Source organism: Crocuta crocuta, unplaced genomic scaffold, assembly GCF_008692635.1.
Source record: "Crocuta crocuta isolate KB4526 unplaced genomic scaffold, BGI_CrCroc_1.0 scaffold619, whole genome shotgun sequence".
Lineage (NCBI taxonomy): Eukaryota > Metazoa > Chordata > Mammalia > Carnivora > Hyaenidae > Crocuta > Crocuta crocuta.
In genome coordinates this window covers 625108-646614 of record NW_027533395.1, presented here as the reverse complement: position 1 = coordinate 646614, position 21507 = coordinate 625108, and the positions used below count along the sequence as shown (strand labels likewise).

Here is a 21507-nt window from a genome sequence, read left to right as displayed (position 1 = left end):
CTGCGCTGAACCGGCAGCGGGAGCGGGCGAGGCGTGACCCAAACCCTAAATTCGTGGGGGCGTGGCGGGGCATCAGAACTACAGCGGGCGGAACCCGGGGGCCTCAGCCCAGGTGACGAACCGCGGACCTGCGCGCCCAAGGGAGGAGGCGGAGGGAGTGACTGGCGGCCCTCGCAGCCAATGGGAGCCAGGGGCTACATAGGCCAGCCCGACTCCAGCAGCCGGGCGGGGCGTGGGCGGGGTTCCCCCGGAGGCTGCAAGCGCTCGCGCCCGCGCCCACGGCGGCCGCCGCACCAGCAAGCAGGTGAGCGGGGCCGAGCTTAAGAGGTGGGGGCCAAGAGGACCGACCGGAAGGTGGGATGCTGCGTTCTGAGTCCCAGAGCTGTTCTGGGGGACTTGGCTCCGGGTGTTGGGAGCGATGCTGTGGGACTCTAGCCAGCAGGTCTTCTCCACAAGCCTGGGAGACGTTGAGGCAAACTCTTTAGACGGGAGAGGGGGTTGGGGGGACAGCAGCCTGGAGCCAGGGGATCTATAGGGGTCGGGGAATCCCTAGGGCATTGGCTGCCGCTGCCCCAGGTTCTGAAGACCTGCCTCGAGACCTGAGCCCCCTACCCGCAAACATAAGGAAAGTTGTGCAGTGAATTGTCCTGGCCTCTGTTTCTCTCCCACCGCTTGAAACCCTAGGGCCCGCAAGAATCCATCTCCACTCTCTCAACCTCTACCGAGAACTGGGCACTGGGGTGGATGACTCAGCTGAGAGCAGGAATGAGGGGTGAATGAGAGGTTCCCACTGGCGTTGTGTAAATGGCTCCGACAATCCACAATGGTGCCTGGACTGCGCCGGGGTGGGGAGAGGTGAGGGGCCTAAGACATGGGAGGGCAGGATGCTCAAATCAGGGCGAGGGGTGGAAATTCTGGGTGGTCACAAGGGTGATATTCACATCCTTGTCCCAATCCCTGCTCTTCCTCCGCAGGCCTGGAGCGCACACTCCTGAGAGGCAACGGAGGTGGGAGACTCCCAGTCACTGAGACCCCAGTCCCGCACAGAAGGCTCATGGAGCGCGGGGCACACGGGGCCCTTTCCTCGAGGGCTAGCAGGTTCCTTCTGGACCTTTAGGGCGCCGCCCCAGTCTAGCCACGATGGCGCACAGCTTTGCAGTGGGCTTCGACCCACTGGGCCTTGGAGACCTAAGCTCGGGCTCTCTGAGCTCCCTCTCATCCCGAGGCCACTTGGGCAGCGACTCGGGCTCCGCAACGCGATACCTGCTGAGGAAGCAGCAGCGGCTGTTGAATGGGCCCCCCCGCGGAATCCGAGCCTCATCGCCCATGGGCCGTGTCATCCTCATCAACTCTCCCATCGAAGGTGGGGGCGGGGCCCAGCTTGGGACCGGAGCGAAGGGTGGGGGTAAGGGACAGCGGCACAAGGTGGGAGGAAGCAGAGCCAATATGGGTGGAGGAACCCAAGAGATGAGGGTCTTTAAGGATGTGGAAGGTGGAGGGTCTCTGTTTACCCTTACGCTCTACCTTATCGGATCTTTCCTTATGTTCAGGCCAACCTTTTAGTGTTGCAGGAGTGTAGAGAGGTCAGAGGTGGGAGACAGGAGCATGGCGGCAGGGAAAAGTGTGTGTGGTATGCTAGCCCCCAAGTGAGCAAAGTAGGGCATTGAATTGGCCCCTCCATCCTATGGACTCTGCCTTTCTCTGTTCCCTTTGTGTATCCCTTTGATGGGGGGCAGGATATCTCCATCAACCAGCCTACTGTGACCAGCTCAGTGCAGGGCTGTGAGGAGTCAGTGCCCAGCTGGGCAGACAGAATTAAAGATTTCAGGTGCAGAGACACCTGACTTGTTCATTCAGAAGAGCATGCGACTCGATCTCAGGTCATGAGTTCAAGCCCCATATTGCTTGAGTAGAGATTTGTGTAGAGATTTCTTAAAATGAGTAAATAATTTAAAAAAGAAGAAAGGTTTCAGATGCAGAAGAAAAGAAATAGAGGTAGAGCAGCAAGTGTTCCAAAAAGTGGGGAGAAGAGGAGGGTTAAGGGTCAGGAAAGGAAACCCAGGACAAGGCCCTGATACCTAATTGGGGGATGCCTAATCTTGCATAGTTGCTTAGTGCTGTTTCATTGCACGCCTGTTCTATACAAGCCCTGCCTAGGTCCTGCAAGGGATGTAGAGAAAAACAAAGGCCAATCTTGACCTTCCAGAAATTTCCAGCGTAGCAGAGCTTAGAGACAGAGCAATGAGAACAGCTGCTGCCGGGGTGGAGGTATCCCAGACAAGGCTGGAAGTGGAAAATAAGAGCACAAAGTGGTGGGGGGAGGAGTGCAATTAGGAGACAGCCGGTCTACAGTGACAGATGTGAGGCAACAAAGAGCTAGTGAGCAAGGCAGGACCTTGAATGCCCATGGGGAATGGGGACCCCCTGGGGCTGGGCTTTCTGTGGGCCAGATGGCATAGATATCTCCAGCTCCCCTTCTGTCTCTCAGCGATCAGAACTCCCCTGGCTGGATCCCAGAGTGGGCTTTTCAGATGCTGTGCCTCCCCTCTGACCCAGCTAGGCATCTCTGTTCTCCTACCTAGGCCACTGGGGCAGGGGTGGCAGTGTTGCCCAGGCAGCAGGCTTGCCTGCACCAGTGGCCCAGCATGCCCACCCCCATCGTCCACCACACTGGTCTCACCCCTAGATGAGCTGCAGGGCCCTGGTGAGGGTCACCACTTTCATTGGAGTCATGGAGTGGAGGTCCTCAGAGGAGTTAGGACACATGGTAGGGGACAGGGAAGGCACTGGGGCATGACCCTTGTAAATCCCATTGCATTACAAGAATTACGTTACACCTCCACTTCTCAACCACGCACACCATGCCCAGCTATGATGTGACAGCTCTGTACAGTGTCCCGTGAAAGATCCTCTTGCAGAAGTTCCAGGATTGCGCTCTCCTTCTGCCTCACCCTAGAGCCCCGGAGCGGCCAGGGGAGCAGGACCTCCCAGCAACGGGAGGACTGGGGCATGGCTTGGACCCGCTGGCCCCTACCCTTGTCTGGGCTGGGAACCTCTGAGCCCAGAAACTTCCCCTCTGCCCAAGCACAAATATCTCCCGATTCACCGCAGCCCAGAGCCTCTTCCCCTTGTTACTATTTAGACCATTCCAGAGGCCTAGAATAACTGATAGGGGAGAGACCATGAGAAGGGAGATACTGCTACCCACAACACCCCCATGAATTCCCACCAGCTCCTCAAACTCAACTGGCCCCAAAGGAAATGCATTCTCTAATCCACACCAGCCCTTTCTCCTCACTCTCCTTGTTCATTTGTCTATTCACTCCTTTATCCATTTATTCTTTTACTTACTCAAAAAAGACTTAGCAGATATCCAGTGCTGTGCAACACATTGGAGATACACTGGCGATACATTGGCAGAAAAGAATTACCAAGTCCCTACCATGATTGAGCTTACAATCTAGTGGAAGGAGACAGACAATACATAAATGTATATGAATAAGCAAATAATGAGAAAGGATGGTAAGAATCTTGGAGGTACTAATTTGGATGGTATGACAGAGTCATGGTTCTCAAACTTTGGAATATATCAGCATTGCCTGGGGGGCTTGTTAAGAGATAACTTGATGGGTCTACACCCAGAGTTTCTGATCCATTGGGTCTGTAGCGAAGCCCAAGAATAAACATTGTTGCTATATAATTTTTTAAGATTTTATTTTGAAATAATCTCTGTACCCAACCTGGGGCTCGAACTCATAACCCCAAGACCAAGAGTTTCATGTTCTTTTTTTTTTTTAATATTTTTATTTATTTCTAGGAGAGGGAGAGACAACGTGAGCAGGGGAGGGCCAGAGAGAGAGGGAGACACAGATTCTGAAATAGGCTCCAGGCTCTGAGCTGGCAGTCAGCACAGAGCCCGACGTGGGGCTCAAACCCACGAACTGCGAGATCATGACCTAAGCGAAAGTTGGACGCTTAACCGACTACGCCACCCAGGCGCCCCAAGAGTTGCATATTCTACCAACAGAGCTAGCCAGGTGCCCCAAGTATACTTATTTTTTAAATAAGCTCCTGGGCGCCGCCGCTGCTGCTGGTCTGAGGAGCATGCTTTGAGAACCACTCTAATAGGGACCATCTGGGAGGAGTGGAAGGGACTTCTGCAGGTAGGGTAGTCCAGGAAGGCTTCTCCGAGAAAGTGGTGTCTGAGCCAGGAGGGGGCTGCAGAATGGGAGCTGGCTTTATAAAGGTCTGGACAAGAGTATCAAGGATTGAGGAAATACTGGAATGATTGGCCCATGAGAGGGACAGGAAGGAGGCCAGTGTGGCCAATGCTCAGTGAGGCTAGGGATGGTGGCCAGAGGTGAGGGCAGAGAGGTGGGCAGAGGTTAGCCCATGGAGGGCCTTACTGGACAGGGGGGGCTGTGGAGTTCCTTCTAGAAGCTAGAGCAGGCATTGAAGTTTTCAATAAGCAGCCATGGTCTACTGTAAAAGCTGACTCTGGCCACTGTAGAGAATGGTCTAAATGAGGCAAGAATAGAGGTGGGGAGGCTGTGAGTCCCTAGAGGGAGAGGGCGGTGGCCCAGGTTGGGGTAGTGGAGGTAGAGAAGCTTCCATCCTCAGAGGCCCCAAGCTCCTATGCCCAAAACCCCAGCGTGGCATCCCCTGGCCCAGGGCACNAGACTCCTTGGCTGGGTTGAGACCTGTGCAGTCAGAATCAGCCAGGAAGCATCAGCATATCTCACCTCTGTCCTGCACCATCCGTGCTCACAGGCTGCCCTCGGAGATTTCTTCCTGAGCGGCTCTGCTCATGTGCCATAACCTGATTTCTCTTAGATCAAATTGTGTGTGTGTGTGTGTTTGTGTGTGTGTGTGTGTGAGAGAGAGAGAGAGAGAGATTTGTTCCCCAAAACACCTCTAGAGTAAGCCTTATTCAAGAAGAAATCTCACCTTCTCAGCTGGGACCTACCTTCCCTCTGCAGTCTTCTTACTCTTCTCTAACTAAAGGCCTTCTCAAGGACCTGCCTCAGTGCCTTTACTCACTCATTCCCCTTCCTCATTAGTGTCTTCCCTTTCTACCCACCCCCATCCAAATCCCACTCATCTGAGACTTCCAAAACACTTTCCCTGACAGCTCCAGCCCCTAAGGACTCTGCTCCTCTGACTTCCCCAGCACTGACCGAGAGGATCTCTGGGCTCTGGGCATATTCTGTGGCATAGTGGTGTTTTGGGTTTCTCTCCTCATATAGTTAAGTAGCTCTGAGAGCCCTTACCTCCAGAATCACAGAGTTGAAGACAGAGAAGGAGTCTCAGGGATCTGTTCACAATATCCCAGATAGGGATTTATCAGGTGTCAGCTTGTATGCCTCCAAAGATGGGGAATTCACTATCTATTCTGGAAAACTCATTCCATTGTCTGACAGCTGAAGGTTTTAGGAAGTTTCTCCTTTCTAAATTAGCCTCTATCTCGGGCTTGGCTCTGCCCTCTGGGTTACACAAACAGAAACACCTAAAGTTTTTCACAGACTAGCCCTTCACCTATTTGAAGATAGAGCTAGCATACTCATTTCTGCTCAAGCTGAAGAGCCCAAATTTGCTCAACTCTGCCCTATAGAATGGAATCTTGAACCTCTTTTCTATTCATCTGATCCTCAGAATGACAGGATTTTTAGGAATTTGTCCTATCTCAGGCCTGTGGGCATGAGATTCTGAGTAAGCGTTAGAAACACACACCTGCACACACACACACATATGTGCGCGTGCACACACACACATACCTATATAAAGGAAGGAGTACAGTGTCTTCTACTATGGAGTCCTGTCCTGCCTATTCCCACACTCTCCTTGGCCCATAGCCTCAAAACCACCAACACGGAACTTAGAAATTGGCTGCCGTTAGGCCTTAGGGCCTTAGGGATCTTTGCCTAGAAACCCAGCCTTTGCAGGCCCCAAACTGGGAAACGCAGGGGCCTTCTGTGCCCAGAAAGGACATGGGAGTCATGCCTATGTCCCTCCCTACCACCGCCACCACACAGCCAACAGCGATGAGAGCGACATCATCCATGCAGTCCGGGTGGAGAAGAGTCCAGCGGGGAGACTGGGCTTCAGTGTGCGGGGCGGCTCGGAGCATGGGCTGGGAATCTTCGTCAGCAAGGTGGAAGAGGGGAGCAGTGCAGGTGAGCAGGGCACCCGGGAGTGAGGTTCTGGCTTGGGATGTGAGCCCCATTTTGGTGAGGTTCAGGAGTGCTATTATTAGGGATGAGAGGAAAGGGTCCTCAGTTTTGGGGGATCTGATCCAATGGGGAAATGGGCCCCCCTTCCCAGGGTGGAGTGGGCTAATGGGCAGGTCCCTAGACTAATAAGGAATACTCAGACCTCACCTGGGGCTCCCCAGTTTCATGGAAGAAGTTTTACCCCAGGGAGTCTCGTGTGGTGGGAGAGGCTTAGCTTCACCCAAGTGGCCCGTGCCAGCCACACACCTTCCCCTGTGCAGAGCGGGCTGGCCTGTGTGTGGGCGACAAGATCACGGAGGTGAATGGGCTGAGCCTGGAGAGTACCACCATGGGCAGCGCTGTGAAGGTGCTGACCGGCAGCAGCCGCCTGCATATGATGGTGAGGCGCATGGGCCGAGTGCCCGGCATCAAATTCTCCAAAGAGAAGNACTCATGGCACTGGAAACACAGGGATCCCAAGGCCTGACCTTGAAATAAGACAAGGCCACGTATCTCTCCCCCAGCCCTGCTACCCCAGACGCCAGAGGCCCTGCCCCCAACGCTGCCTTGCGGCTGCCAGGAGCCCGGGGATAGTAACGGGGCCTTTCCCTCAGGGTTCTTCTGGGGATTCGGAAATGGGCCCTGGCCCAGTGGAGCTGCTGCATAAAAAGAGGAGACTGGGGTGGTTTCCCAAATGTGATGAAATNCTGGCAGTGGAGAAGTGCAGCTCAACCCCATCCGAAAGCAGCTCAGAGGACGGCGTGCGGCGCATCGTCCACCTGTACACCACGTCAGATGACTTCTGTCTGGGCTTCAACATCCGCGGGGGCAAGGAGTTTGGCCTGGGCATCTATGTGTCCAAGTGAGGGCCGGGGCGGGGCATGCAGTGGGGGCGGATCGGCAAGTGAGGCCTGGCCAGCTACCTGTCCAAAAGAGGGCCTTGGTCAGGGGTGGGGTCTGGAGAGGGGTGGGGGCTCTGGCAAGAGAGTCAAGGAGTTTGGGTGGGGCATCCCTGTGTCCAAGTGAAGAGAGCCTGGACTCGGGTGAGAGAGGGCAGGCGAGGCAGCCGATCAGACTGCCTCCTGTTTGACCCCAGGGTGGACCATGGCGGGCTAGCGGAGGAGAATGGCATCAAGGTGGGGGACCAGGTCTTGGCGGCCAACGGTGTCAGGTTTGACAACATCAGCCACAGCCAGGCCGTGGAGGTGCTGAAGGGCCAAACGCACATCATGCTGACCATCAAGGTGGGCAGGGCTGTGGGTGTCAGGGAGAGGCCAGACTATGGGAAGGACTTCCCTGACCTCTCGAGTGCTTCACTATGCCCATCGCTCTACTGTCTATGACTTTACTGTAGCCATTTGCGAGGGAGGGCAGGCATTGTGCTCATCCCTAGTTCGCAGAAGAAGAAACTGAGGCTCAGAGAGGCAGAGTAACTCGGGAACCACAGTCAATTACTCAGCTGGTCAGTAGCAGGGCCTGGGTCCAGTCCTGCTCTCCAGATGCCCAGGGCACTGCCCCTTCATGGGAGTGGTGGAGGACCTGGACCATAAGGAGAAAATGTCCCACCTGGAGGGTGGGGTGGTAGCTGTGGCTTTGGGCAGGACCTGGGCACAGGGCAAGGAGGCTGGGCTGGGGCCAGAGATTGGATTTCAGGGGAGGCACCTGCATTCATTATTCATGTGGGTCTCACACTTGCCTGAGGATCAGGTCTTTCTTTCTCACTCTGGCTCCAGAGGAGGTGATGTCTCGCTCCACACTAGTGCCCAGTCCCAACCCCTGCTCTGCTCTCCTCCCTCTCCCAAGCCTTTACCCACACTGAGGGCCTCCTCCGCCATTCCTCCACTTCTGCCACCTTGATTTCCCGTCCCACGATCCCCCCCCATCCCGTGTCTCCCTTTCCTTCCTCTCAATTGACCCCAAACACTCCTCCTTTCTCCCGCTCTGCCCTTCATTCATCCACCAAGCATTTTTAAATACATACTACGTGATGGCCACTATGACGGGTACTGGGGCTACCACAGTGAACAAGACAGACAAGGCCTCTGCTTCTCAGGGGAGACGGGCAAACTAGATGCGTGCCAACTATGACACATGTTATACTGTAATTAACAGAGAGGTGGGAGGAGTAGTTTGGGAAGGCCCTTTTAGCCAGAGCAGTCAGGGCAGGTCTCTCTGGGGAAAGAGGGAGGAGCTGGCCAGCAGATGAATTGAAGGAAGAGAATTGAGGCAGAAGGAACAGCAAGTACAAGGCCCTGAGGTATAGAGGAATTTGGCATGTTCAGAAATGAAGCAGCTCATTTGTCTAGAGCATGGTGAACTTGGAGGAGAGAGATGGGGTTGAAAAGTTTACTCCTGTCCTATCACTCCTCCTTTTCACCCCCATCTCCTCTCACCTCTCCCCTTCTTGCCCACCCCCTTTTCTCACCTACCCCCTTCTCATCTTCCCTCACCCACCTCCTGTTTCACCCACCCTCCCTTCTCATCTCCTATTCACTTACCCCCCTTCTCATCCCCCTTCTCATCCACCCACCTTCTCACCTTCCCTCATCCACCTCCCCTTTCACCCACCCTCTTCTCATCCCCCCCTACTCACCCACTCCCTTCTCATTCCCCCTACTCACCTGCCTCTCTTCTTATCTCCCCTTCTCACCCACTCCCTTCTTGCCCACTACCCCATGCCTTCCCATCCCCACCATGCTCTTCCCAGGAGACTGGCCGGTACCCTGCCTACAAAGAGATGGTTTCTGAGTACTGTTGGCTGGACCGATGTAAGTGGCTCAGGTCCATGGGTTGGAGGGAAAGGGCTGAGACCCAAGGGCGGGTCAGAGTCTCTGAAGAATAATTGGGCAGGAGGAGCAAGACCTCCTTGGGACTTTCATACCACCCAGAGCCATTTGCGGGCTCTCTTCTGAGGAGTTTGCAGGTTCGGTTCCAGGCTCCTCTTTGCTCTAGAGTTCTGGAGTGAATGGAGGAGAAGTGATTTGCCTAAGGTCCCTCAACAAGTCAGGGGCAGGACTGCTGGGTGGCCGTCTGCCAGAGCCCGTGCATCCAGCCTTGGCTGCCCCACCCCCGAGCCCTGGGTGGTCTGCAGCGCTGGCAGGGCCCTGAAGCTCCCGGCCTCCTCCTGAGATGCCCCTCTGCCTGCAGTGAGCAACGGGGTGCTGCAGCAGCTGTCCCCAGCCTCCGAGAGCAGCTCCAGCGTCTCCTCCTATGCCTCCAGTGCTCCCTACAGCTCGGCCGAGGGCTGCTCCCTGCCCTCTGACCAGATGGATGTCTGCCTGGGGCCAGAGGAGCCGGGCAGCCGAGGGCCAGGCTGGGGGCGGGCGGACACAGCCATGCAGACGGACCCTGACCCGGGGGGCTGCGTGGAGACCTGGTGCAGCGTGAGGCCCACAGTCATCCTCAGGGACACAGCCATCCGCTCCGATGGACCCCGGCATGCCTGCCGCCTCGATTCTGCGCTCTCAGAGTCCCCTAAGACCGCTCTGTTGCTGGCCCTGAGCCGACCTCGGCCCCCCATCACGAGGTCCCAGAGCCACCTGACCCTGTGGGGTACGTAGGAGGATGGGTGGCTGATGTTCTCTCTGAAGCTCCCAGTCCAAAACCTGCCTCACACCCTGTCCTGGGCCCCAAACCTCCCTTTGCTCCAGGCCTCGGCCCAGCCTCACTTGCAGCCCCAGAATGCACTGCGGTGCTGCTCTGGGCCTCATTTTAAACTGGTCCTGGGCCTCAAACCCACTTTCAGATCCAGTCTCAGCTCCTGTCAGTTCTGGGTCCCAAGCCAGTCCTAGCCCATCCCTTCCACTCTATTCACACACACACACACACACACACACATACACACACACACACACACACACACACACACACCAGCCCTCTTGGAGACTCCTCGAAGAACTGGAGCTGTGTGGTGGGGGAGGGTGGAAAGTTGGAGGAGAACACCCACCCCTATCTCCATCCCCACCTGCCCACAAAGCTGCGGGTCCGGCCTGCCCCCTACTCTCTCTCCTCTCTGTCCCTCTTCATACCCCTGCCCCTTGGCCTTCCCTTCTGCCCACCACTCCAGCCCCCCGGGGGGCTCCCTCATGTCTGCAGAGGAGAAGAAGCAGCGGAAGAAGGAGAAGCTGGGGTCTCCCGGGGAGAAGGGGGCCCTGCAGCGCTCCAAGACTCTGATGAACCTCTTCTTCAAGGGAGGGCGGCAGGGGCGGCTGGCAGGGGACGGGCACAGAGAGGCCTGGATGCTGGACAGAGGGACCCCGGCCAAGCCCCGCCCTCGCCTAGACCCGGAGAAAGGTAAGCTCGGAGCCGGTCGGATGAGTGCGGCCCACGTTGGCATCCAGCTCAGGGTTTAAATCCCACACTGCTTATTACTAGCTAGGTGTAACCACTGGCCCCTGTAAGCCCATTTCCTCATGAGTAAAGTGAGACTAATGATACTTATTTCGTGAGGAATAGTGAGGAATACGTGAATGGATGTATGTAAATCACTTAGTGCATTGTCTGGCATATAGAAGTGATTAGAGAATGCAGTGGTCGTTGTTGTACTGTCTCATCTCCACTTTCCAGAAAGGAAATCTGATAGAGGCACAACACAGCAAGGAAGCTGAAGGGCTTGGGTCAGATCTCTGTGCCCTTGGTGCTGAGGTGGGTAGGGGGCTCCTCTCCTCCATTACTTGGCTTCACCTCCCCTGGCCAGAGCTCCACAGGCCCTACCCAGTTCTAGAACGATCCTTGAGCAAGGCCATTTCTAGATCAGGGCCCAAGCAGAAGGGCCTCGGCAGCCTCCGCTTATGTCAGGGGCTTCCTAAGGACCCTCAGAGAGGGCCTCTCGTCTCTCAGGTGAGGTTCAGAGGCCGGACCGAGAGTGGAGGAGTTGAGATTCTTGGGGTTGCATGGGCCAGAAACTCAACTCAAATTAGGTTTAAGAGACACTCCTTGGCTCAGCTCCTGCTCTAAGTGGGTCTAAAGGTTTAACCAGTCTCCTCACACATCTCCCCTTCACCTTTGTTTCCACTTTCCCCTGGGTTGGCTTCGTTATCATGCAGGTTTTGCCCACTCAGAGTTAAGATGGCGGCTGTCGCTTAGCAACCCAGGGACAAGAGAGCTTCTTTTTTGTTTTTTTTTTTAAGTTTTTTTTAAATGTTTTTATTTATTTCTAGGAGAAAGAGAGAGAGAGACAGCGTGAGCAGGGGAGGGTCAGAGAGAGAGGGAGTCACAGACTCTGAAACAGGCTCCAGGCTCGGAGCTGGCAGTCAGCACAGAGCCCGACGCGGGGCTCGAACCCACGAACCGCGAGATCATGACATACGCGAAAGTCGGACTCTTAACCGACTAAGCCACCCAGGCGCCCCAGAGAGCTTCTTAAATAGTTCTGGCTGAAGTCCTAGGTTCTCACTGGCCCATCTGGGGCCACATGCCCAACAAATGGCTGTGGGGTGGGGTGGGGGGTGCTCTGATGGGCCAGGCTGCGTCTTGTGCCCACTCTGGAGTACATGCACTGAGAATGGGGGTCCCCAGGTGTAATCGGAGTGCTGTTTCCAGGGGGAGAGAGGGTGTTGGGTGGGCAAAAACAACCAGCCGATGAGGAGCTGGCCCTGCCCCTCCTGAGGGGCTAAAGCAAGAATCCCACGGGAGAAACAATCTCTTCAAATGAGGCCAGGCCAGCTCCACCTCCTCAACCCATCTCTTTTTCCGCAGCCCCAGGGCCCCGCTCTCTCCTGATTCTCTTCCCATCCCTCTGGTGCCTCCTCTCTCTCCTCCAAAGGCTCCTCTTTTTTCCCTCTGTCCCTTGAAGGTAGGTGCTCCCCCTACCTTCCCTTGTGGGTTCTTCGTCCCATATATTTGCTTCTAAACGAACCTCCACAAGCAAAGGTCAAACTGCACCCTCTCTTGATCCAAAACCTTCACCGACTCCCCACTGCCTATAAATGAAGCCCCCACTTGATCATGGCCCTCAAAACCTTCATGGCCTGGCCTCTTGCCTCCCCATTCCACCTCCTCCCAGCCTNTCCCTCCTGTCTCTCTCTCTCTCTCTCTCTGTCTCTCTCTCACACACACACACACACACACACACACACACACTGAACCTACAGACAGTAAGGGGAGATACAGTGACTAGAACCTAAACACCCATAGTGACAAATTATGTGAAATATTGTGAAAGAAAAGAACATGAGAACATAACTCAAGAGGTACAAATTAGATCTGGGGGGCCGTCCTTGAGGAGGTGGTATTTCAGCTGAGAAGGAGCCAGACAGGCGATGAGTGGGGGTACATGATCTCTGCAGGCACTGCCTTCCTTCTCCTCTAAACCCTAGCCTTCCCCCACACCAGCCCCTGGGTCGGCCACAGGCCCAACCTCATGCCAGGCACCCTCCCTGTTACCCTGGTAAGTGAGCCTTTGTCCCCGCCCATACACCCCAAGCCTCCGCCAACATCCACTCTGTTATCCTCTGTTTCCTTCTACTTCAGACAAGAAGTAGGGCTCCAGGGCGGGGTGCAAGTTAGCGGTGAGGCCGTCCTTGTGGCCTGAATGTCGGAGAGGCTCTGGGAGACACAGGTCATCCCTTCAAGGGTGATTGGTAGTTTCTCCCCTGTCACTCTGCCTCAACCCCCACCCCCCCAGGTTTCCTGTGCTGGGATCCCTGTGATGTGCCTGCATCCGTGTACATGTGAGCCTGTGTGCAAAGACAAGCTGGGGGGCCCCAGGATGTTGTTTGTTATTCCCGCCCCCCCGCCACTGTTCTCTCACTCTGGTCAGGGTAGGGCTGTGTTGCTTGACTGTGATGTGCACATCTGTGTGTCTGTGGGGGCACTGAGGTGTGTGTCACCCTAACAGTTCGATGGATCTGTGTGTGAGTGTGCCTGTGTCTGCTAAGGCACGGGTGTGGCACGTGGAGACTGAGGCACAGTAATTCATGCATCCCTTTACCAAGGCCTGGTTCACAGCAGAGCTGCAGATGGGGTGCATGTTGGGGCAGGAGAGCTAAGGTTCTTTGGGCTAAACTCTGTAAGTGTCATCATGCTCTGAGCGCTAAGTGGGGTTGCACGCACCTGCCACCGTGAGCTTGCAACTCTGGGGTCTGGCCATTCGGTGGCGTGCTGTGTCCGTTTCTTTGGTCAGGTCCTTCTCCACCATCCCTCTGTTCTCCCCACCCCTGTCCAAACCAGGACCACCTCTCACTACACCCCCATAGCACCTGCACACCACCCAAACTTGACCCACACAACACCCACACCAAGATATCAGACCCTCTGTGGCAGAGCTCTGGCCAGAATGATTAGTAAATCTCCCCTAGTGACTCAGATCACCAGGCGCCCCCTTCTCTCTCCTCCTCTGAGCTCTCTCTCCACAACCACCAGACCAGGCTTTGTAAGTCACCTCTTGGATCACTTTACACCCCCTAAACCCCCTTGCAACCCCTTATCTTTGACGGCATAGACTACAAGTTCCTGATGTGCACATTCAAGGTCTTCCCTGATTTGACTCCCCAGCCACTAGCCTCAGCTTTCCCATGGACACCACATTACCACGTCATTATCCTCTGCTGATTGCTACATAGGTGTGTACAGGTGACGAACGGCACAACTCTAGAGCACCACTCTGGGAGTCACGAGCTCAGCCTATGCAGAGGTCCTTCACGCACCCCACACTAAGTTAAACTTCTGTCCACCCAATAGGCCATGTCACCCTTGGAGCCCTTTCCTCCCAAGTTGCATGTTGTTCCCTGCATTCACCCTTCAGAGAAAGGGTAAATGAAAGAAACCAAAAGGGGGTGGCATAAATGCCACCTCCTCTGAGAAGCCAACTCTCGTCTTACCACCCTGCTCTGAGACTCCCTCTGCCTCATTGCCGGGGGTTTGTAATTCATTGGGGCACGGGGCTCATTCTGCCCCTTGGTCCCACCAGACTGACTTCTGAAGGAGCTGGAAGAGGGTCTTCTTCATTGTGCCCCCGCTGCCCAGTACAGGGCCAGGCACTTAGTAGGTGCTGAATGCAGGTTTGCGGACCTGAAGTGTGTATATATGTGACTGATTCTGTGCAATTATACGTATCTCTCTCCAGACATATGGGGTTGTATTTTTTATATGTGTATGTGTGAGTCCCTGTCCGTTTGGGTGTGGTTTAGGGCCCCATAGTTTATAATTTATTTCCAGGTATTTATGAATGTCTCACTCTGACCACCAGGGCTTGCTGTGTCTCTGTGTATATTCCAGTCCAGAATGCCCTGTGTGTGTCTCCCTGAATCAGTACTTGTCTCCCTTTCACCACCAGGGGGCGGTGTGCTATCCAAGTAATCCAAGTAGGGTGGCTCCCAGTGTTCAGTTTACCAGTTTGCCTGCGTTAGTGGGGTGTGGCTGGTGGCATCCGGGCAGTGCCAGGCAGAAGGGCCTCCCCCTCCCACCCCCCGGGTACTGACTGGATAGGCTTTCTGTAGAGCCACCCCTTCCCCAAGGTCCCCAATCCAGCCCTGAACAAAGCTTAATTGGTAGGTCTATGTGCAGACATATGCTGGGCCTCCCAGGCCCGAGGCCTGGCGTTTGGCTCAAATTCCTTCCTTCTGCCTGGGAGGTGGAGGCGGGGAAGAGAGTTCGCTGCCTGAACATCCTTTTCCGGCACCAGAGCAGGCAAGAGCCTGACTTCTCAGGTTCTAGTCCCTCTTCACACTTCCTTACCTGCATGGCCATGGGCAAAGCCCATCTCTCTGAGCCTCAGTTTTCCTCATCGGTAAAATGAGAATAATTAATGTCATCTCTCAGGGTTGCTAAATGAGAGGCCATATGTAAAAGGCTTAAAAAAGTGCCTGTTCCAAAGCTGTCATTGTCGTTGCTGCTATTATAGGTGTGTTACTATTGCAGGCTTCTACCTAGTCACCCACATAAGACTGTCCTGTGGACAGCCTGGGGTTGGGGAGAAGCCTTCCTAAATGTGGGGAAGCCCACATACCCAAGCAGCACCCCCCACCCCCCCAGCTCTGGATGTCTGCGCTGTTGTCTGACCCGGGTGCCTCTCTCTGCAGTACGTGCACGAGGGCGGTGTGGAGGACCTGGTGAGGCCCCTGCTGGCCATTCTGGACAGGCCCGCAAAGCTGCTGCTACTGAGGGACATCAGGTGGGGTGGAGGCTGTGGGGAGGGAGGGGGGGCGGGCAGAGAGGGGCCCTCTCATAACTCCCTCTGCCTCCAGAACTGTGCCCCTGCCCACCCCCTATCGCTTGCCCTCCCCAGGAGTGTGGTGGCTCCCACGGACCTGGGCCGCTTTGACAGCATGGTGATGCCCGTGGAGCTGGAGGCTTTTGAGGCCCTCAAGAGCCGGGCAGGTCAGCGGCTGGTGGGGTAGGACTTGGAGACCCTGAGCCCCAGGTGGAGATGGGAACGGAGCTTCCCGGTAGAGAGGGGGCAGAGATGACCTGTGTCCATCAGCTGTGTCCCCCACCGGGCTCCCTGTCTCTGATCGGATCTCCCCTCCCAGTGTGGCCTCCTGCCTTGCGACCAGCCCAGCAGGACACACCACCCAAGCGTCACCTCATCACACCTGTGCCTGGTCAGTCAGAGTCCCGGAGCCTGGGGAGGGGCACACAACTGGGGTGTTGGGGAGGGAAAATGGGCCTCCTGTCCCCACCCCCAAGTAGGGCGTCCAGGCTTCCAAAGTTTGTCTGGATCCCTGAATGAAATCCCTTGTTCACAGGAACCATTTTTATCCTAGCCACTCACCACCCATACTATTCTTTCCTTAATAATTGGTTTTAAACCCACTTACTTTTTAAAGCTAGTCTCACTCTATGCAATAATCTCTGAGACATTACCAGCTTGGCGTGCGAGTAAAATTTTTTCCTAAGAGGCATATTGCAATGGAAAGTCCGAACATACTATCCCAGCAGAACCCAGGCAGCGTCCCTCACTGTGGGAAGGTGCCACGGGGCCCCGGGCAAACCCATGCCCGTGTCTCCCAGGCCGCGCACCAACAAGGGCAAGGGCTGGGGCCTGGCACCAGCAAAGGTGAGGAGGGGCAGCCCGCCTGACCCTGGCGCTCTTCCCCAGACAGCCGTGGAGGCTTCTATCTGCTGCCTGTGAATGGCTTCTCGGAGGAAGAAGATGATGGGGGGCTGAGGGAGCGGCTGGGGGGCCTCCAGCTCTCCCTGGGCGCCTCTGCCCCCCGTCAGCCTCATAAAGGGATCCTCCCTCTCCAAGACGTGCCGGTGGATGCGTTTGCCCCACACCAGAGCACCTGCACCCCCCCTCCGCAACCACCCCCTGTGGCTCCCAGACCCCCAAGGCCTAATTGGCTGCTGACAGAGCCCCTGACCCTGGAGGACCCTCGGCAGAGCCAGAGCCAGAGCCATGGCCGTGCGCAGAGCCGCAGCCGCAGCCGCAGCCGGGGCCGGGGCAAGTCCCCAGGGCGCAGGCGCTCCCCATCTCCTGCACCTATCCCCACCCAGAGTGTGGCCAACGGGTGCTACCACAAGCCTCGGAAGGCCAGGCCACCTCTGCCTCGACCTCTGGACGGGCAGGCGGCCAAGGCAGGAGACCATCCGGGCCCCGCTGAGAATGAAGCTGGTGGGACAGCTAAGGAGGCAGCCGTGAAGGCCCCTCATGGGGAGCTGAGGACAGTCACGTTGTCCAAGATGAAGCCGTCCTTGGGTGAGTCTAGGTGGGACAGGGCCGGCAGGTGGGGCTCTTGGGGTTGGTGAGGTCCATGGGGTTGGTTTTGGGGTATACCTGGGGGGCTTGGGCTTAAGAAACGATGTGGGGATGGGGGCATGTTTGGGAAGGTCTTGATTGCGGAGGTGAGAGTAGAGGATTAGGGAGAAGTCCGGGTTGGACCTGCTGTCGGAGTCCTGGGTTTCTTCTGGGCTGAGGGGTGAGGTGGCAAGCTCATCCAGTGCTTCTCTCTCACTAGGCATCAGCATCTCTGGGGGCATTGAGTCCAAGGTGCAGCCCATGGTGAAGATAGAAAAGATCTTCCCTGGTGGGGCTGCCTTCATCAGTGGGGCCCTGCAGGTGGGTGAAGAGCACCCAGGCCCACCTCTGAGGCCCACAGCAGACTGGCAGGAGTGGGGCTAGAACATGCTCATCTTCCAGCCGGACAGGTTTAGACCAGGCCATGGGAGGAGGCTTGGGTGCAGGGGGCGGTCAGGACTGCAAGATGAACAAGCCTAGGGAAACATCTGTCCCCTCGTGCCAGCCTGGGCCTGAGGGTGGCCCATCCTGTTCCACCCCTAGCCCCAAGGGACAAAGGGCCATTGTCTGTGTCTCACCCTGCCCCCGACTGCTCCAGGCACAAAAGTCCCATTGTCCATCCCCTCCACCCAGTTTGGGAGGAGTGTCCGAGCTGGTGGAGGTGAGAGGTTGGGTGTTGGGCTGACCTGAGAAGGGAGGGCTGTGATTTTCCCACCCCTCCCCCCCCATCCCAGGCTGGCTTCGAGCTTGTGGCAGTGGATGGAGAGAGCCTGGAGCAGGTGACCCACCAGCGAGCAGTAGACACCATCCGCCGAGCATATCGAAACAAGGCTCGGGAGCCCATGGAGTTTGTGGTCAGGGTTCCTGGGCCTAGCCCACTACCCTTACCCCCGGACTCGTCAGCCCTCACGGGAGCAGCGCCTTCCTGCTGACCACTCCCCTGCCCGCTGACACGCTGGTCCTCATTCCCTCCCACTGTCTCCCATTAGTGCTCTTCCCACCAATTCCCAGATCCCTCTCACTGATGCCAGGCTCCTCCAGCAGACCGCCAGCCCCGACCCTTCTCCACCCCCTCCAGACTCCTGATACTAACCCCAGGCTCTCCCCACCTATGCCGTGACTCTTCCCACTGGCCTCAGATCCTCCCACGGCCTCCCAGGCCCCTCCTGCTATCTCCCAGACCTCCCTGACTCCCCTCCCCTCGGGCTCAGCAACCTCTCACTCCTCCTTGACTTGTCTCCTCCCAGAGAGCCATACTACTGGCGCAGACCTCCGCACTTTCTTCCCTCCCCAGCTGTCACTTGGGCTCTGCCCTTTCCAGATAAACTTGGTGTCAAGGACAAGGTGCTACTGGGTAGCCTGTGTCACCCGCTCACTGCCCCCAACCTCCCACGACAGGGAGTGGTTGGGAGAAAGCCAAGGTCTGGAGCTTGGGATTGGTGGGCATTTTCTCACGATGCCTCCTTTAATGTCCCCAAGCACTGAGGGACATGGACTCTCAGGGCCCCTAGGGGTCGCTGCATCTATCCCCGAGCCCCATGCAGCGTTCTGTGCAAGGGACAGGATGGAAAGCTTTTCTAGTTTCTCAAATCCTGAGACCATTTCATGCGGTGGTCCACTAGGACCTCACACTTTCTACTGGATTTGTCTGTTCCCCCACCCCCGTCTCTCCCCCCAAGACCTCTATGAGGGGTCAGATTGAGAGAGGTGGGGGTCGGGGTCAAAGAAGTTCCCATAATCTCTATCTAGTACACGCATCTTTTTTTAAAAACAAAAAATTTTTTAATTTTTTTCTTTGGGTTTGTACAAGAAATTTACAGTGTGGAAAAATATACAAGTGAAAACGAGGCCATAAACCTGGGTGTGGGGAGGGGCCACTTGGTCACAAACACAAATAAACAAGACACTTCTGAGTTCTTCCTTTGGTCTGACTACAGCCCCCTCACCCCAGGAGAGAGGCTGCAGAGCTGGAACCTGGAGGGTCAGACCCCGGTCCCAGCCCTGTCCCCCGACACGGGCAGGGTAGGGGCAGGCACATCTGGAGCAGCTGGCACTGGTCTGCTTTCTCTGGCTTTGGGGTAGGGGAGTGTGGAAATGAGGGAACCCCTTCCTCCTCCCAGCGCCCCCACTCCCAGGGCTGGGTGGGCTGGCGAGTGTCCAGGGCTGAATGCAGTTGGCAGAGTGGCGATGGCAGTAGCCGGGGAGTGAAATGGGTCGAGTGAGGCGGAACCTCTGTGTCAGTGAACGCGGGGACCTTCAAGGAGGCTGATCTTGCTCATCCGGGTGGCAGGGCAGCCCCAAGTTCCTGGCAGAGGCCTGGAGCCTGGGGGTNCCCGCCTTCGGCAAACTCCCTGCAGGTCCGGGACACAGAGGGCCCTAGATTTCGGTGGCGGTGATCTCCTCGAGGCAGATGCAGGGGGCCGGCTCGGCCAGGCCCAGGTCGGCGAGCTCCCGGGCCTCCAGCTCCAGGCTGAGCTGCTGCANGCCCTCGAAGCCGTCCCGCTGCTCCTCGCCCCGCCGCCGCTCCCGCTGCAGCTCTGCCCGCAGCCTCTCCACCTGGGCCCGCAGGCTGCCCCCGACCCCGGCTGCTGCCCGCTGCGCCTTGGCCTCGTCGCTCTCCGCCAGGAGGAAGGGGTCAGCGGTGGCAGGTGGCGCAGGGGGTTCGCGGAGTCCCGCGGCCTCGGTGTCCAACTGGCCGGCTTTCTCTCGCAGCCGCTCGGCCTCCTGGCGGTGCCGCTGCAGCTCCTGGGAACAGGCCTCCAGCTCCAGCTCCCGAGCCCGGGCCGCCTCCTGCAGGCCCCGCGCCCGGCCCTCGCTGACCCGTAGCGCGGCCCGGGCTTCCCGCAGCGCCACCCGCAGGGCCACCAGCTCACTGCCCTTCTGCACCAGCTCTGCCTGGGACTCCTTCAGCTGCTGCTTCAGCAGGGAGATCTCACCCGACTTCTGGCACACCTGTTGCGGGGGAGGAATCGGGAAGGATGGTGAGAAGAGTTCTCCCAGGGGCTCGGGCCCTGAGATCGTGCAGGGTATGTGGGGAGAGCTTGTTTGATCTTGACACCCATAACGCAGATGGAGACACTGAGGCAAGCTCAGTGACATGTCTGGAGTCATCCATCCGGCAAGCAGCTGAAGTAAAATCTGGACCCAGATCTTTTTCCTTCAGAGCGGGTGTCTTTTAAGCATCATGAAGCACTGCAGAGCCCTGGGGACAGGCTGGGGGCAGGCTGTGCCACAGTGAGCGCAGCTGAGGGCAGTTCCCACATTTCCACTGAGAGGCATGGCAGTGCCTTGGTTAACAGCACAGACACTGGAGCCAGATGGCCCAAGTTCAAACCTCAGCTCTGCCATGGACTAGCTGTAATTCTGGGCTCCAGCCTTTGTGGGCCTCAGTTTCCTCAAAGGGGGCTGTTAACAACACCCACATCACAGGGCATTACCAGCATTAGGGGATACTCCCTACGTAACACACTTTGGATAAAGCCCAGCGCGTAGCAAGCACTACGTTCTTAGTCTTAACTGGCTGAGGGGCAGTGGATAGGAACACCACCGGCTATGTGAGTGCTAAACCCGACTGCTGAGGAGCCCTATATGGTGCCACAAGGAGACCCCCCACCCAGAAAGGGGTGTCAGAGGGGAGGATGGGAGGGTCCTTTGGGAGTAGCAGGCCAAAGGGGGTGTATGGCTGGACCCCTTTTCCCAGTAGGCCCCGCTTGCTGCCCCTCCCCCCGGTCTGGCCCACCTCCCACTTGGTCTCCTCGAGCCTTGGGCCGAGCTCCCGCTGCTCCCGTTCGAAGGTGGCACAGCGCCGCTCCAGCTGCTCCCGCTCCTGCAGCAGCTGCGCGAAGTCGTCCTGCAGCTGCCGCTTCTCCTGCTGCAGCTGGAACACCTGCAGCTGCAGCAGCTGCTGGGCCCGCTGGGCCCGCTGGGCCTGCACCGCACTGTCCTCCCGCAGGGCCTCGCGCTCCCGCTGCCAGGGTCGCGGCCGGTCCTCGTACGCCTGGGGACGACAGGGCAGCTCTGGGTCCCGGGCGGCTGCCCGGGCCCCGAGCCCCGGCCACCCACAGCTCTCCAGCCCCCCGCTGCTCTGGCGGCCCAGTGCCTGGGCTCAGGGATGGCAGGCTCCACCAAACCAGGATAATGACTACGACAACAGCCACGACCACTTTGGGGATGCTGGAAACAATATCCACGTTAGCAAGGGCTTCGGTAGGCGTTTCTAGGTGCGGGGCGTTATTCTAAGCTCCTTACAGTCTTTGCCTTACTTCATCCTCATGATAAATTATTTCCTTTACAGATGAGGAAACTGAAGCTCAGTACTATTAAATATCCTGCTTAAGTCTGAAAGACAGTAGATGGCGGTGCTGGCTTTGAATCCTCACCACCCTGCAGGATAAGCTGGACGGCTGGGCTGGGGACCGACCCCCCACCCCCACCCCAGCACAAATGGAAATGCTCTGAGGACTCCCAGCACCTCTGGATGTCCTGCCATGCCACCCCCTCTAGGCCACACCTGACACACGGTCACCTCACTCTCGTCCAGACTGTCCCGCAGCTGCTGCAGCTCTGCCTCCCGGTCTCGGAGCTTTCCTTCCAGGACACAGTGCAGCAGGGCCTCGTCCG

At 57.1% G+C, this 21507-nt stretch overlaps 2 protein-coding genes across 6 annotated transcripts in view; one reads left to right on the top strand and one right to left on the bottom strand.

Moving 5' to 3' along the window:
• The first annotated feature begins 1072 nt into the window (after nucleotides 1-1072).
• PDZD7 (PDZ domain containing 7) lies at nucleotides 1073-17896 on the top strand. The gene is made up of 14 exons (XM_077748448.1): nucleotides 1073-1363; nucleotides 6033-6173; nucleotides 6491-6667; nucleotides 6897-7071; nucleotides 7306-7453; nucleotides 8917-8977; nucleotides 9357-9761; nucleotides 10305-10537; nucleotides 15230-15321; nucleotides 15436-15527; nucleotides 15680-15751; nucleotides 16249-16848; nucleotides 17108-17208; nucleotides 17622-17896. The coding sequence occupies exons 1-14, from the start codon at nucleotides 1141-1143 to the stop codon at nucleotides 17817-17819; spliced, it is 2718 nt and encodes a 905-aa protein (XP_077604574.1). The 5' UTR covers nucleotides 1073-1140; the 3' UTR covers nucleotides 17820-17896.
• Nucleotides 17897-19223: 1327 nt separating this feature from the next.
• LZTS2 (leucine zipper tumor suppressor 2) overlaps nucleotides 19224-21507 on the bottom strand; it is an 8731-nt gene continuing 6447 nt past the window's right edge. For 4 of the 5 annotated variants that reach the window (XM_077748368.1, XM_077748369.1, XM_077748366.1 and 1 more), the window contains 3 exons: nucleotides 21398-21507; nucleotides 20627-20884; nucleotides 19224-19839 (listed from right to left, as the gene is read on the bottom strand). The exon at nucleotides 21398-21507 ends at the window's right edge or, in 3 of these variants, runs on beyond it. In XM_077748368.1, the coding sequence (XP_077604494.1) occupies nucleotides 19264-19839; nucleotides 20627-20884; nucleotides 21398-21507 (944 nt within the window). In that variant the 3' untranslated portion in view covers nucleotides 19224-19263. The remainder of the gene's footprint in view (nucleotides 19840-20626; nucleotides 20885-21397) is intronic. The other variant, XM_077748371.1, reaches the window with a different exon arrangement.